This window comes from Pleurodeles waltl, chromosome 11 (genome assembly GCF_031143425.1).
Source record: "Pleurodeles waltl isolate 20211129_DDA chromosome 11, aPleWal1.hap1.20221129, whole genome shotgun sequence".
In the NCBI taxonomy this organism is placed as follows: Eukaryota; Metazoa; Chordata; class Amphibia; order Caudata; family Salamandridae; genus Pleurodeles; species Pleurodeles waltl.
Genome location: NC_090450.1, coordinates 67,636,960 through 67,651,730, shown reverse-complemented (window position 1 = coordinate 67,651,730; position 14,771 = coordinate 67,636,960). Strand labels below are relative to the sequence as shown.

At 46.2% G+C, this 14,771-nt stretch overlaps 1 protein-coding gene across 2 annotated transcripts in view; it reads right to left on the bottom strand.

The window, feature by feature from the left end:
- PIK3CA (phosphatidylinositol-4,5-bisphosphate 3-kinase catalytic subunit alpha) overlaps nucleotides 1–14,771 on the bottom strand; it is a 372,723-nt gene that overhangs the window by 84,482 nt on the left and 273,470 nt on the right. For both annotated transcript variants that reach the window (XM_069213071.1, XM_069213070.1), the window contains exons 12-13: nucleotides 3,703–3,806; nucleotides 3,022–3,193 (exon numbers count right to left, since the gene is read on the bottom strand). In XM_069213071.1, coding sequence (XP_069069172.1) covers nucleotides 3,022–3,193; nucleotides 3,703–3,806 — 276 coding nt within the window. The remainder of the gene's footprint in view (nucleotides 1–3,021; nucleotides 3,194–3,702; nucleotides 3,807–14,771) is intronic.

Below are 14,771 nucleotides of genomic sequence, written 5' to 3'. Positions count from 1 at the left end.
GTGATCTGATTTGATGTAGGTATTTAATGTTCGGAGATCTAATATAGGTCTCAGACTCTTGTCTTTTTTGGGTATGGGAAAGTACAGAGAGTAAACTCCTGTTCCTTTCTGGTGTTTTGGTACTAATTCTATTGCTTCTTTTAGTAACAATGCCTGAACTTCTAGTCCTAGAAGATCTATATGTTGTTTTGACATATTGTGTGTTTTCGGTGGGGCGTTTGAAGGGAATTTGCGAAATTCTATGCAATAACCATTCTGGATAATTGCCAGTACCCAAGTGTCTGTTGTTATTTCCTCCCAATGTTTGTAAAATTGGCTTAGTCTCCCCCCCACAGGTGTTATGTGTTGGGGATGTGTGACTTGGAAGTCACTGCTTGTTTTGAGGGGTTTTGGAACTTCCCTCTATTTTTTTGGAATTGTGCCCCTCTATATTGCCCCCGAAAACTTTCCCGCTGATATTGGCTTTGATAAGTGGGCCTTGCTTGGGAGGTTGTGGCCTCTGTAGGTTGACCTCGAAACCCTCCCCTAAATGGTGTTTTGCGAAATGTGCCTCTGCTTTGTGGGGAGTAGAGTGCGCCCATGGCCCATCAGTATCCTTTTTGAGTTTTTCAATAGCAGTGTCGACTTCCGGCCCAAACAACTGCTGTCCATTAAAGGCCATATTCAGCACGGCTTGTTGTATTTCCGGCTTGAATCCTGACGTACGCAACCATGCGTGTCTCCTTATTGTTATTGCAGTATTTACTGTCCTTGCAGCCGAATCTGCTGCGTCCATTGATGACCGTATCTGATTATTGGAGATACTTTGTCCTTCTTCTACCACTTGTTGTGCCCTTTTCTGGAACTCTTTGGGTAAGTGTTCTATGAAATGCTGCATTTCGTCCCAATGAGCTCTATCGTATCTTGCCAAAAGTGCTTGTGAATTGGCAATACGCCATTGGTTTGCTGCTTGTGCTGCAACTCTTACCAGCAGCATCGAATTTGCGACTCTCCTTGTCTGGAGGTGGTGCATCTCCCTAGGTATGAGAGTTTGCTCTCTTGCGAGCTGCCCCAACAACCACAGAATCTGGTGTTAATTGCTGCGTAATATAAACAGGGTCTGTTGGTGGTGGCTTGTACTTTTTCTCCACCCTTGGAGTTATGGCTCTGCCTTTTACAGGATCCTGAAATATTTGTTTGGAATGTTTTAGCATTCCAGGGAGCATAGGTAAGCTTTGGTATTGGCTATGAGTGGAAGAGAGTGTATTAAACAAAAAGTCATCCTCAATTAGTTCTGAATGCAAGGTGACGTTATGAAACGCAGCTGCCCTTCAGACCACCTGCGTGTAGGATGTACTGTCTTCAGGTGGCGACGGCCTCGCAGGGTAACAGTCTGGGCTGTTATCTGATACAGGAGCATCATAAAGGTCCCACGCATCAGGATCATCTTGACTCATTGCAGTATGAGTCGGGGATTGCATCAGTGGTGGAGTGGCCACTGGTGATGTGTGAATTGATGGTGGTGGAGTTGTTTGTCTTGCCACCTTTGCCTGTGGCTGCTTGTCATTTTCTTGAAAGGCAAGTCTTCTTTTCATTTTAATTGGGGGAAGGGTGCTTATCTTCCCTGTGTCTTTTTGTATGTGGAGCCTTCTTTGAGTGTAGTCTGGCTCAACAGATTCAAGTTCCTCTCCGAACTTATGTCCTTGCATCTGGGAGGGCAATCCCTCTTCCTCTGTGTAGGAACCAGTTTTCGGTTCCGAGGCTGGGTGTTTCGGAATCGAAATATTTTCGGTCGCCTTTTTTGGCTCCGAGGAAACCTTCTTTATTTTCGGCGTCGTGGTGTCTCGGTGCAGAACCGTTTCGGTGCCGAGTCTGCTCGGAGCCGCTGTCTCGGGCCAGAGATTGTTGTGTGGCGGTATCTCGACCGGAGTCGGATGACTTCGCCACATGCATGCCCTTTTTCGGTGCCGATAATCGGTCACCTATTTTTCGGGTTGAGCCATGGCCTGTTGGCGGTGGCGTCCCCTGGGCTTTTGTTGTCTTCTCGTGAGTTTTATGTTTCGACGTCTTACTCACGGTTTTCGGCGTTTCTTCGGGATCGAGCTCGTCCGAGTCCGATTCGTGGATGGAGAAGCTTTCTTCTTCCTCCTCGAAACGCCCTTGTCCTGTCGGCGCTGACGCCATCTGCAGTCTTCTCGCTCTTCGGTCTCTTAATGTCTTCCTCGACCGAAACGCTCGACAGGCTTCACAGGTATCCTCCTTGTGCTCTGGAGACAGACACAAGTTACAGACCAGATGCTGATCTGTATATGGATACTTGTTATGACATTTTGGGCAGAAGCGGAATGGGGTCAGTTCCATCAGCCTTGAAGAGACATGTGGCCGGGCCGACCAGGCCCCGACGGGGGGAAATCGAAGAAAAACCCCGAAGGGCCACCGGAGCTCTTTAAAAGTCGGTGTCTATCTGTTGTAACTAACCCGATACCGAACGCAAACAATACCGACGATTTTTCAGAGATTCTAACTAACTTTCCGACCCGAAACACGGAGCGAAAAGGAACACGTCCGAACCCGATGGCGGAAAAAAAACAATCTAAGATGGAGTCGACGCCCATGCGCAATGGAGCCGAAATGGGAGGAGTCCCTCGATCTCGTGACTCAAAAGACTTCTTCGAAGAAAAACAACTTGTAACACTCCGAGCCCAACACCAGATGGCGGGATGTGCACAGCATGTGTATCTGCAGCTACACATGCCATCGAACATATATATACACATATATATACACACACACCTTTTACCTACAATCAAAAAATCCTTCCCACCCCAAAATTCTCACCACCCTAATCTAAGAGTTCCCTTACCACCTAAAAACCCATACCCATCCTAAAACCTACAAGATTCCCCTACAACCCAAAAACTTAGCCCCTAATACTGTTTGTAAGCAGAAGGATCACATTTGGCAGGAGGGCAGAGACCAAGGGAACTGATCAGATTCTGCTATATTAATATGGCCACATGCACCATCTTGTTTACCATGTACCTTTTGCGTTTCATCCTTCTTCTCCTGTTTAAGAATGTCTGTGAGGTTGATAAGCTTCTCCATTGCCTCAACCTGTCTGCTCAAGTGCTTTAAGTACATCCCGCAAGCACGGCAATAGGACTCCAAAAGTAAACCAAACCTCTGGCTGACAGTTTTATTGTGCATTTCGGACCTACCAAAGCAGAACAAATTACTTCAATCACAACTTATTTGAATTAAAAAGGTATAGAGCTAATTCATCTCATGCATAACAGACATGTTAATACGGAAATACACCATCCCACGTTTTGTTGAACTACTTTGTTCTGTTACAATGAAGTAAGCACAATCCATGCAATATTTTCACACGCTAATACAATAGCTATGAGGTAACTTGACTGAATGCTTTTTGTAAGTTGCTTATAAAAACTATTTTTTGAGAAACAAATGAGAAAATCCTTAGGTGCACACCTATCATCATTGGCCAGATACCTGCAGGTCACAGTTTGGAATCCAGATAGGGTGCCTAAGCTTTTTTGTCCTTCACAAACTGATACACAAGTGTACAAGTAGTAGTGGGTTATGAGCAGACCTACAATTTAAACACCTTTGGACAAAACTGTTTTTGGTGTAAACTCCGTAAACTGTCTGCATCAATATTAACTGTAGAGGTAGACATTATAGCAGAGCAACCAAACTTACTTTAAGTGCCAAAAGAAAAAATGTCCTATCCTTTGGTTTGTCAGTGCCTTCTTGAGTAAAAATCGAACCAGCAAGTTATCCAAGTATTGCTCATATTTCAGAACCTGTGGAGGAAGAATACCCTGTTGAATTATTCAGCAACGACAGAATGCTTTAGTACAAATCAGTGCAAAAAATGTATTCTATGGTTTCGTATGTTTGCTAGAGAGATTAATCATGTTATCCTCACAGCAGGAAGATGACAATCCATTTTATCTTGGTGGTCATACTAATAGCAAACGAGTAAGGGCTAAACAAACACCCTGAAATAGGACATTATTGTTCTTGTCAATATTGAGAGAGAGAAAGAGAGAGAGAGACAGAGATACGCTTTATGAAGGTCAATCAGGAGGGTCCAAATGAAGAGCCAGTGGACAGCTGCTGTCAACTGTATGCCATTGCAAAACAAAGGAGACCTGTTCATATTAAGTGTATTTACCCAAAACAATCTTTTTGGGGGTTTCAGAGTAAGAGTATTTTTATGTTGGGACTAGTAGCCTATATATAAGGAATCATCTTGTAACTGTGAAATCTAAGTACAGCAAAAATATTATACTTTACAGATTAATCAAATGAATACCAACAGTAAGTAAAAACTACCATTCAACCTTACAATCTACAGAGAGGTTTATTTACCATATCTCAGACATGGTGCATTGATAACTAATGTTAATGCTATCCTCTTCTCTACATTTTCAGTCAAATAGCAAATGTCTGTGTAAAGGCTACACAGCTGAAAATAATGATAATTCATTTTGGATGGTAAACCACCAAACAATTAAGATAAGTAGGCTAGTCTGGTATAAAAAAATATTTTGTATTTGCAGTACTTTCATTTTTCTGCATGAATTTTAATTGTATTGATTTGTACTGCTTTTTTAAGGATCAATAATGTTAAATCAAGTTAACACCTACAATCACCTCAGTTGATTTGTTCCAGGGAATCAATCAGAAGATAATTGTTTACATTGAATTGGATATATCACCATTTGGTCTGTAGTACATGAGCTTACATGAACTTATAATTTCATAAATATTCGACTTATACCAAGAGAGCAGCATATCAGAAAATAAAAGGAGGCAGACGGAGGCGCACAATATGTAAAAAGGTATCAGAGCACTGGTTGTCACACTGCCAGGTCATTGTTACTCTGAACCTTAATGCAGTAGTGTTTGGTGAATGTATGTGTCGGGCTCAGTCTGCAGATATTCACCAAGGGAACACATGCAAAGAAGGTACTGAATGGGCTATCCCTTCGCCTCTCAAAAGTGTTCCGAGTTTCTCATGACAAAGGGTGTTGGCATCTGCTACTCAATGACACCTGCTTTATGGAACTTGTCCTTTGGTCCTCAGAAAATGAAACAAATGGTTGGGTAGCTTTGTATAAATCCTTTGCAGGTAAAATTTGAAACATCTCTTAAATTTGAGGCGAGCTGGATAGCTCTCAGGCTCCAAAGACGGATTAGGAAAGAAAATAGGAATGACAAACTTGCCTGATTGAAAGATGCTGGAACCTAACAAATAAGGATTCACAAGCAAAACAACCTTGCATTTCAAGAATCTAAGGTATGGTCCTTGAATAATAAAAATATTTCTGTCTCTTCTTGTGGAGATTAGATCAAGCAGGACTACTTTCCATGAAAGATTCTGAATGGAAGCTGTCTGGGTAGGCTTGAATGAACTATTCATTGCAGTTCACACAACTGCAATGAGTTCCACCTATGGAACCAGCTTTGACACAGGAAGGCTATTTGTAAAGAATAAATTAAAAAAAATACAATTAAAATAAAAAAAATCCTTCATCAGCTCTTGAACACAGACTGTTTATACAGTGCTCTCGAACATCTGGAAACAAAAGCAAATAATGGGAACTGAAGGATATCCGAGGAAACGATCCATCTGAAGTTGACTAACGGAAAGCAGATCTAGATAGCTAGTGTGTGTCCAAATCCAGGGCATTTTTCACTTCGGTATGTGGTAGCTAATAGTGGCTCGCTCTCTGGTTCCTAAAAGTCCTGCGTGAATCAGGAATATTCAGCATCCTAAACTGTCAGGCACAAGCAGCTGGGCAGTCAGCTTTACAGGCACAGGACTGTGGTATATATGTATACGTTATTTCTAACCAAAAGGCAGCGGACGACTGTAGTAAGTTGGCTCTGTATGCACTATTTCAAAGTAAGGAATATTATGCACAGAGTCCAAGGGTTTCCCTTAGAGGTAAGATAGTGGCAAAAAGAGATAATACTAATGCTCTATTTTGTGGTAGTGTGGTCGAGCAGTAGGCTTATCAAAGGAGTAGTGTAGGAAGTTGGCTCTGTATGTGCTATTTCAAAGTAAGGAATAGCATGCACAGAGTCCAAGGGTTCCCCTTAGAGGTAAAATAGTGGTAAAAAGAGATAATACTAATGGCTCTATTTTGTGGTAGTGTGGTCGAGCAGTAGGCTTATCCAAGGAGTAGTGTTAAGCATTTGTTGTACATACACATAGACAATAAATGAGGTACACACACTCAGAGACAAATCCAGCCAATAGGTTTTTGTATAGAAAAATATCTTTTCTTAGTTTATTTTAAGAACCACAGGTTCAAATTCTACATGTAATATCTCATTCGAAAGGTATTGCAGGTAAGTATTTTAGGAACTTTAAATCACAAAAATTGCATGTATACTTTTCAAGTTATTGACAAATAGCTGTTTTAAAAGTGGACACTTAGTGCAATTTTCACAGTTCCTAGGGGAGGTAAGTTTTGGTTAGTTTTACCAGGTAAGTAAGACACTTACAGGGTTCAGTTCTTGGTCCAAGGTAGCCCACCGTTGGGGGTTCAGAGCAACCCCAAAGTCACCACACCAGCAGCTCAGGGCCGGTCAGGTGCAGAGTTCAAAGTGGTGCCCAAAACACATAGGCTAGAATGGAGAGAAGGGGGTGCCCCGGTTCCGGTCTGCTTGCAGGTAAGTACCCGCGTCTTCGGAGGGCAGACCAGGGGGGTTTTGTAGGGCACCGGGGGGGACACAAGTCCACACAGAAATTTCACCCTCAGCGGCGCGGGGCGGCCGGGTGCAGTGTAGAAACAAGCGTCGGGTTCGCAATGTTAGTCTATGAGAGATCTCGGGATCTCTTCAGCGCTGCAGGCAGGCAAGGGGGGGATTCCTCGGGGAAACCTCCACTTGGACAAGGGAGAGGGACTCCTGGGGGTCACTTCTCCAGTGAAAGTCCGGTCCTTTAGGTCCTGGGGGCTGCGGGTGCAGGGTCTCTCCCAGGCGTCGGGACTTTAGGTTCAAAGAGTCGCGGTCAGGGGAAGCCTCGGGATTCCCTCTGCAGGCGGCGCTGTGGGGGCTCAGGGGGGACAGGTTTTGGTACTCACAGTATCAGAGTAGTCCTGGGGTCCCGCCTGAGGTGTCGGATCTCCACCAGCCGAGTCGGGGTCGCCGGGTGCAGTGTTGCAAGTCTCACGCTTCTTGCGGGGAGCTTGCAGGGTTCTTTACAGCTGCTGGAAACAAAGTTGCAGCTTTTCTTGGAGCAGGTCCGCTGTCCTCGGGAGTTTCTTGTCTTTTCGAAGCAGGGGCAGTCCTCAGAGGATGTCGAGGTCGCTGGTCCCTTTGGAAGGCGTCGCTGGAGCAGGATCTTTGGAAGGCAGGAGACAGGCCGGTGAGTTTCTGGAGCCAAGGCAGTTGTCGTCTTCTGGTCTTCCGCTGCAGGGGTTTTCAGCTGGGCAGTCCTTCTTGTAGTTGCAGGAATCTAATTTTCTAGGGTTCAGGGTAGCCCTTAAATACTAAATTTAAGGGCGTGTTTAGGTCTGGGGGGTTAGTAGCCAATGGCTACTAGCCCTGAGGGTGGGTACACCCTCTTTGTGCCTCCTCCCAAGGGGAGGGGGTCACAATCCTAACCCTATTGGGGGAATCCTCCATCTGCAAGATGGAGGATTTCTAAAAGTTAGAGTCACTTCAGCTCAGGACACCTTAGGGGCTGTCCTGACTGGCCAGTGACTCCTCCTTGTTTTTCTCATTATTTTCTCCGGCCTTGCCGCCAAAAGTGGGGCCTGGCCGGAGGGGGCGGGCAACTCCACTAGCTGGAGTGTCCTGCTGGGTTGGCACAAAGGAGGTGAGCCTTTGAGGCTCACCGCCAGGTGTGACAATTCCTGCCTGGGGGAGGTGTTAGCATCTCCACCCAGTGCAGGCTTTGTTACTGGCCTCAGAGTGACAAAGGCACTCTCCCCATGGGGCCAGCAACATGTCTCGGTTTGTGGCAGGCTGCTAAAACTAGTCAGCCTACACAGATAGTCGGTTAAGTTTCAGGGGGCACCTCTAAGGTGCCCTCTGGGGTGTATTTTACAATAAAATGTACACTGGCATCAGTGTGCATTTATTGTGCTGAGAAGTTTGATACCAAACTTCCCAGTTTTCAGTGTAGCCATTATGGTGCTGTGGAGTTCATGTTTGACAAACTCCCAGACCATATACTCTTATGGCTACCCTGCACTTACAATGTCTAAGGTTTTGTTTAGACACTGTAGGGGTACCATGCTCATGCACTGGTACCCTCAGCTATGGTATAGTGCACCCTGCCTTAGGGCTGTAAGGCCTGCTAGAGGGGTGTCTTACCTATACTGCATAGGCAGTGAGAGGCTGGCATGGCACCCTGAGGGGAGTACCATGTCGACTTACTCGTTTTGTCCTCACTAGCACACACAAGCTGGCAAGCAGGGTGTCTGTGCTGAGTGAGAGGTCTCCGGGGTGGCATAAGACATGCTGCAGCCCTTAGAGACCTTCCTTGGCATCAGGGCCCTTGGTACTAGAAGTACCAGTTACAAGGGACTTATCTGGATGCCAGGGTCTGCCAATTGTGGATACAAAAGTACAGGTTAGGGAAAGAACACTGGTGCTGGGGCCTGGTTAGCAGGCCTCAGCACACTTTCAATTGTAAACATAGCATCAGCAAAGGCAAAAAGTCAGGGGCCAACCATGCCAAGGAGGCATTTCCTTACACAACCCCCCCCCCAAACGAAAGAGGATGAGACTAACCTTTCCCAAGAGAGTCTTCATTTTCTAAGTGGAAGAACCTGGAAAGGCCATCTGCATTGGCATGGGCAGTCCCAGGTCTGTGTTCCACTGTAAAGTCCATTCCCTGTAGGGAGATGGACCACCTCAACAGTTTAGGATTTTCACCTTTCATTTGCATCAGCCATTTGAGAGGTCTGTGGTCAGTTTGAACTAGGAAGTGAGTCCCAAAGAGGTATGGTCTCAGCTTCTTCAGGGACCAAACCACAGCAAAGGCCTCCCTCTCAATGGCACTCCAACGCTGCTCCCTGGGGAGTAACCTCCTGCTAATGAAAGCAACAGGCTGGTCAAGGCCATCATCATTTGTTTGGGACAAAACTGCCCCTATCCCATGTTCAGAGGCATCAGTCTGCACAATGAACTGCTTAGAATAATCTGGAGCTTTTAGAACTGGTGCTGAGCACATTGCTTGTTTCAGGGTGTCAAAGGCCTGTTGGCATTCCACAGTCCAGTTCACTTTCTTGGGCATTTTCTTGGAGGTGAGTTCAGTGAGGGCTGTCACAATGGATCCATATCCCTTCACAAACCTCCTGTAATACCCAGTCAAGCCAAGGAATGCCCTGACTTGAGTCTGGGTTTTTGGAGCTACCCAGTCCAGAATAGTCTGGATCTTGGGTTGGAGTGGCTGAACTTGGCCTCCACCTACAAGGTGGCCCAAGTAAACCACAGTTCCCTGCCCTATCTGGCATTTGGATGCCTTGATAGAGAGGCCTGCAGATTGCAGAGCCTTCAAAACCTTCTTCAGGTGGACCAGGTGATCCTGCCAGGTGGAGCTAAAGACAGCAATATCATCAAGATAAGCTGTGCTAAAGGACTCCAAGCCAGCAAGGACTTGATTCACCAACCTTTGGAAGGTGGCAGGGGCATTCTTTAAACCAAAGGGCATAACAGTAAACTGATAATGCCCATCCGGTGTGGAGAATGCTGTTTTCTCTTTTGCTCCAGGTGCCATTTTTATTTGCCAGTACCCTGCTGTCAAGTCAAAGGTACTTAAGAATTTGGCAGCACCTAATTTATCTATGAGCTCATCAGCTCTTGGAATTGGATGAGCATCTGTCTTGGTGACAGAATTGAGCCCTCTGTAGTCCACACAAAACCTCATCTCTTTCCTGCCATCTTTGGTGTGAGGTTTGGGGACTAAGACCACTGGGCTAGCCCAGGGGCTGTCAGAGCGCTCAATTACTCCCAATTCCAGCATCTTGTGGACTTCCACCTTGATGCTTTCCTTAACATGGTCAGATTGTCTAAAGATTTTGTTCTTGACAGGCATGCTGTCTCCTGTGTCCACATCATGGGTACACAGGTGTGTCTGACCAGGGGTTAAGGAGAAGAGTTCAGGAAACTGTTGTAGGACTCTCCTACAATCAGCTTGCTGTTGGCCAGAGAGGGTGTCTGAGTAGATCACTCCATCTACTGTGCCATCTTTTGGGTCTGATGACAGAAGATCAGGGAGAGGTTCACTCTCTGCCTCCTGATCCTCATCTGTTACCATCAACAGATTCACATCAGCCCTGTCATGGAAGAGCTTAAGGCGGTTCACATGGATCACCCTCTTGGGGCTCCTGCTTGTGCCCAGGTCCACCAGGTAGGTGACCTGACTCTTCCTTTCTAGCACTGGGTAAGGGCCACTCCATTTGTCCTGGAGTGCCCTGGGAGCCACAGGCTCCAGAACCCAGACTTTCTGCCCTGGTTGGAACTCAACCAGTGCAGCCTTTTGGTCATACCAAAACTTCTGGAGCTGTTGGCTGGCCTCAAGGTTTTTGGGTGCCTTTTCCATGTACACTGCCATTCTAGAGCGAAGGCCAAGTACATAGTCCACTATGTCCTGTTTAGGCTCATGGAGAGGTCTCTCCCAGCCTTCTTTAACAAGGGCAAGTGGTCCCCTTACAGGATGACCAAACAGAAGTTCAAAGGGTGAGAATCCTACTCCCTTCTGTGGCACCTCTCTGTAAGCGAAAAGCAGACATGGCAAGAGGACATCCCATCTCCTTTTGAGTTTTTCTGGGAGCCCCATGATCATGCCTTTTAATGTCTTGTTGAATCTCTCAACCAAGCCATTAGTTTGTGGATGGTATGGTGTAGTGAATTTATAAGTCACTCCACACTCATTCCACATGTGCTTTAGGTATGCTGACATGAAGTTGGTACCTCTGTCAGACACCACCTCCTTAGGGAAACCCACTCTGGTAAAGATACCAATGAGGGCCTTGGCTACTGCAGGGGCAGTAGTCGACCTAAGGGGAATAGCTTCAGGATACCTGGTAGCATGATCCACTACTACCAGGATATACATATTTCCTGAGGCTGTGGGAGGTTCCAGTGGACCAACTATGTCCACACCCACTCTTTCAAAGGGAACCCCCACCACTGGAAGTGGAATGAGGGGGGCCTTTGGATGTCCACCTGTCTTACCACTGGCTTGACAGGTGGGGCAGGAGAGGCAAAACTCCTTAACCATGTTGGACATATTGGGCCAGTAGAAGTGGTTGACTAACCTCTCCCACGTCTTGGTTTGTCTCAAATGTCCAGCAAGGGGAATGTCATGGGCCAATGTTAGGATGAACTTCCTGAACAGCTGAGGCACTACCACTCTCCTAGTGGCACCAGGTTTGGGGTCTCTGGCCTCAGTGTACAGGAGTCCATCTTCCCAATAGACCCTATGCGTTCCATTTTTCTTGCCTTTGGACTCTTCAGCAGCTTGCTGCCTAAGGCCTTCAAGAGAGGGACAGGTTTCTTGTCCCTTACACAGCTCCTCCCTTGAGGGTCCCCCTGGGCCTAAGAGCTCAACCTGATAAGGTTCAAGCTCCAAAGGCTCAGTTCCCTCAGAGGGCAGAACTTCTTCCTGAGAAGAGAGGTTCCCTTTCTTTTGCTGTGTTGTAGTTGGTTTCCCAACTGACTTTCCTGTTCTCTTGGTAGGCTGGGCCATTCTTCCAGACTCCAGCTCTACTTGTTCACCCTGTGCCTTGCATTGCGCTCTTGTTTTCACACACACCAGTTCAGGGATACCCAGCATTGCTGCATGGGTTTTTAGTTCTACCTCAGCCCATGCTGAGGACTCCAGGTCATTTCCAAGCAGACAGTCCACTGGGATATTTGAGGAGACCACCACCTGTTTCAGGCCATTGACCCCTCCCCATTCTAAAGTAACCATTGCCATGGGATGTACTTTTCTCTGATTGTCAGCGTTGGTGACTGTGTAAGTTTTTCCAGTCAGGTATTGGCCAGGGGAAACCAGTTTCTCTGTCACCATGGTGACACTGGCACCTGTATCCCTCAGGCCCTCTATTCTAGTCCCATTAATTAAGAGTTGCTGTCTGTATTTTTGCATGTTAGGCGGCCAGACAGCTAGTGTGGCTAAATCCACCCCACCCTCAGAAACTAGAATAGCTTCAGTGTGGACCCTGATTTGCTCTGGGCACACTGTTGATCCCACTTGGAGACTAGCCATACCAGTGTTACCTGGATGGGAGTTTGGAGTGGAACCTTTCTTGGGACAGGCCTTGTCTCCAGTTTGGTGTCCATGCTGTTTACAGCTATGACACCAGGCCTTTTTGGGATCAAAGTTTTTACCCTTGTACCCATTGTTTTGTGAAGAGGCTCTGGGCCCACCCTCCTGTGCAGTTTTTTGGGGGCCTGTAGAAGACTCTTGACTATTTTTGTTTTTGGATGTCTCAACACTCTTCCCCTGGGGAGTCTTTGTGACCCCTTTCTTTTGGTCACCCCCTGTTGAAGTCTTGGACACCCTTGTCTTGACCCAATGGTCCGCCTTCTTTCCCAATTCTTGGGGAGAAATTGGTCCTAGGTCTACCAGATGCTGATGCAGTTTATCATTGAAACAATTACTTAACAGGTGTTCTTTCACAAATAAATTGTACAGCCCATCATAATTACTTACACCACTGCCTTGAATCCAACCATCTAGTGTTTTCACTGAGTAGTCAACAAAGTCAACCCAGGTCTGGCTCGAGGATTTTTGAGCCCCCCTGAACCTAATCCTGTACTCCTCAGTGGAGAATCCAAAGCCCTCAATCAGGGTACCCTTCATGAGGTCATAAGATTCTGCATCTTTTCCAGAGAGTGTGAGGAGTCTATCCCTACACTTTCCAGTGAACATTTCCCAAAGGAGAGCACCCCAGTGAGATCTGTTCACTTTTCTGGTTACACAAGCCCTCTCAAAAGCTGTGAACCACTTGGTGATGTCATCACCATCTTCAAATTTTGTCACAATCCCTTTGGGGATTTTTAACATGTCAGGAGAATCTCTGACCCTATTTATATTGCTGCCACCATTGATGGGTCCTAGGCCCATCTCTTGTCTTTCCCTTTCTATGGCTAGGAGCTGTCTCTCTAAAGCCAATCTTTTGGCCATCCTGGCTAACAGGAGGTCATCTTCACTGAGAGCATCCTCAGTGATTTCAGAAATGTGGGACCCTCCTGTGAGGGACTCACTATTTCTGACTAACACAGTTGGAGACAGGACTTGAGGGGTCCTGTTCTCTCTATTTAGGACTGGAGGAGGGACATTGGCCTCCAAGTCACTAATTTCTTCCTCTGTGAGGTCATCATCAGAGGGGTTGGCTTTTTCAAACTCTGCCAACAGCTCCTGGAGCTGAATTTTGGTAGGTCTGGAGCCAATGGTTATTTTTTTGATATTACAGAGAGACCTTAGCTCCCTCATCTTAAGATGGAGGTAAGGTGTGGTGTCGAGTTCCACCACATTCATCTCTGTATCAGACATTATTTTGCTAAAAGTTGGAAGTCTTTTTAAAGAATCTAAAACTGTTTCTAGAATCTAATTTCAAACCTTTAACAAACTTTTAAACTCTAAAAGACAATGCTAAACAGGGACTTAACACACAAGGCCCTAGCAGGACTTTTAAGAATTTAGAAAAATTTTAAATTGCAAAAATGAATTTCTAATGACAATTTTGGAATTTGTCGTGTGATCAGGTATTGGCTGAGTAGTCCAGCAAATGCAAAGTCTTGTACCCCACCGCTGATCCACCAATGTAGGAAGTTGGCTCTGTATGTGCTATTTCAAAGTAAGGAATAGCATGCACAGAGTCCAAGGGTTCCCCTTAGAGGTAAAATAGTGGTAAAAAGAGATAATACTAATGCTCTATTTTGTGGTAGTGTGGTCGAGCAGTAGGCTTATCCAAGGAGTAGTGTTAAGCATTTGTTGTACATACACATAGACAATAAATGAGGTACACACACTCAGAGACAAATCCAGCCAATAGGTTTTTGTATAGAAAAATATATTTTCTTAGTTTATTTTAAGAACCACAGGTTCAAATTCTACATGTAATATCTCATTCGAAAGGTATTGCAGGTAAGTATTTTAGGAACTTTAAATCACAAAAATTGCATGTATACTTTTCAAGTTATTGACAAATAGCTGTTTTAAAAGTGGACACTTAGTGCAATTTTCACAGTTCCTAGGGGAGGTAAGTTTTGGTTAGTTTTACCAGGTAAGTAAGACACTTACAGGGTTCAGTTCTTGGTCCAAGGTAGCCCACCGTTGGGGGTTCAGAGCAACCCCAAAGTCACCACACCAGCAGCTCAGGGCCGGTCAGGTGCAGAGTTCAAAGTGGTGCCCAAAACACATAGGCTAGAATGGAGAGAAGGGGGTGCCCCGGTTCCGGTCTGCTTGCAGGTAAGTACCCGCGTCTTCGGAGGGCAGACCAGGGGGGTTTTGTAGGGCACCGGGGGGGACACAAGTCCACACAGAAATTTCACCCTCAGCGGCGCGGGGGCGGCCGGGTGCAGTGTAGAAACAAGCGTCGGGTTCGCAATGTTAGTCTATGAGAGATCTCGGGATCTCTTCAGCGCTGCAGGCAGGCAAGGGGGGGATTCCTCGGGGAAACCTCCACTTGGACAAGGGAGAGGGACTCCTGGGGGTCACTTCTCCAGTGAAAGTCCGGTCCTTTAGGTCCTGGGGGCTGCGGGTGCAGGGTCTCTCCCAGGCGTCGGGA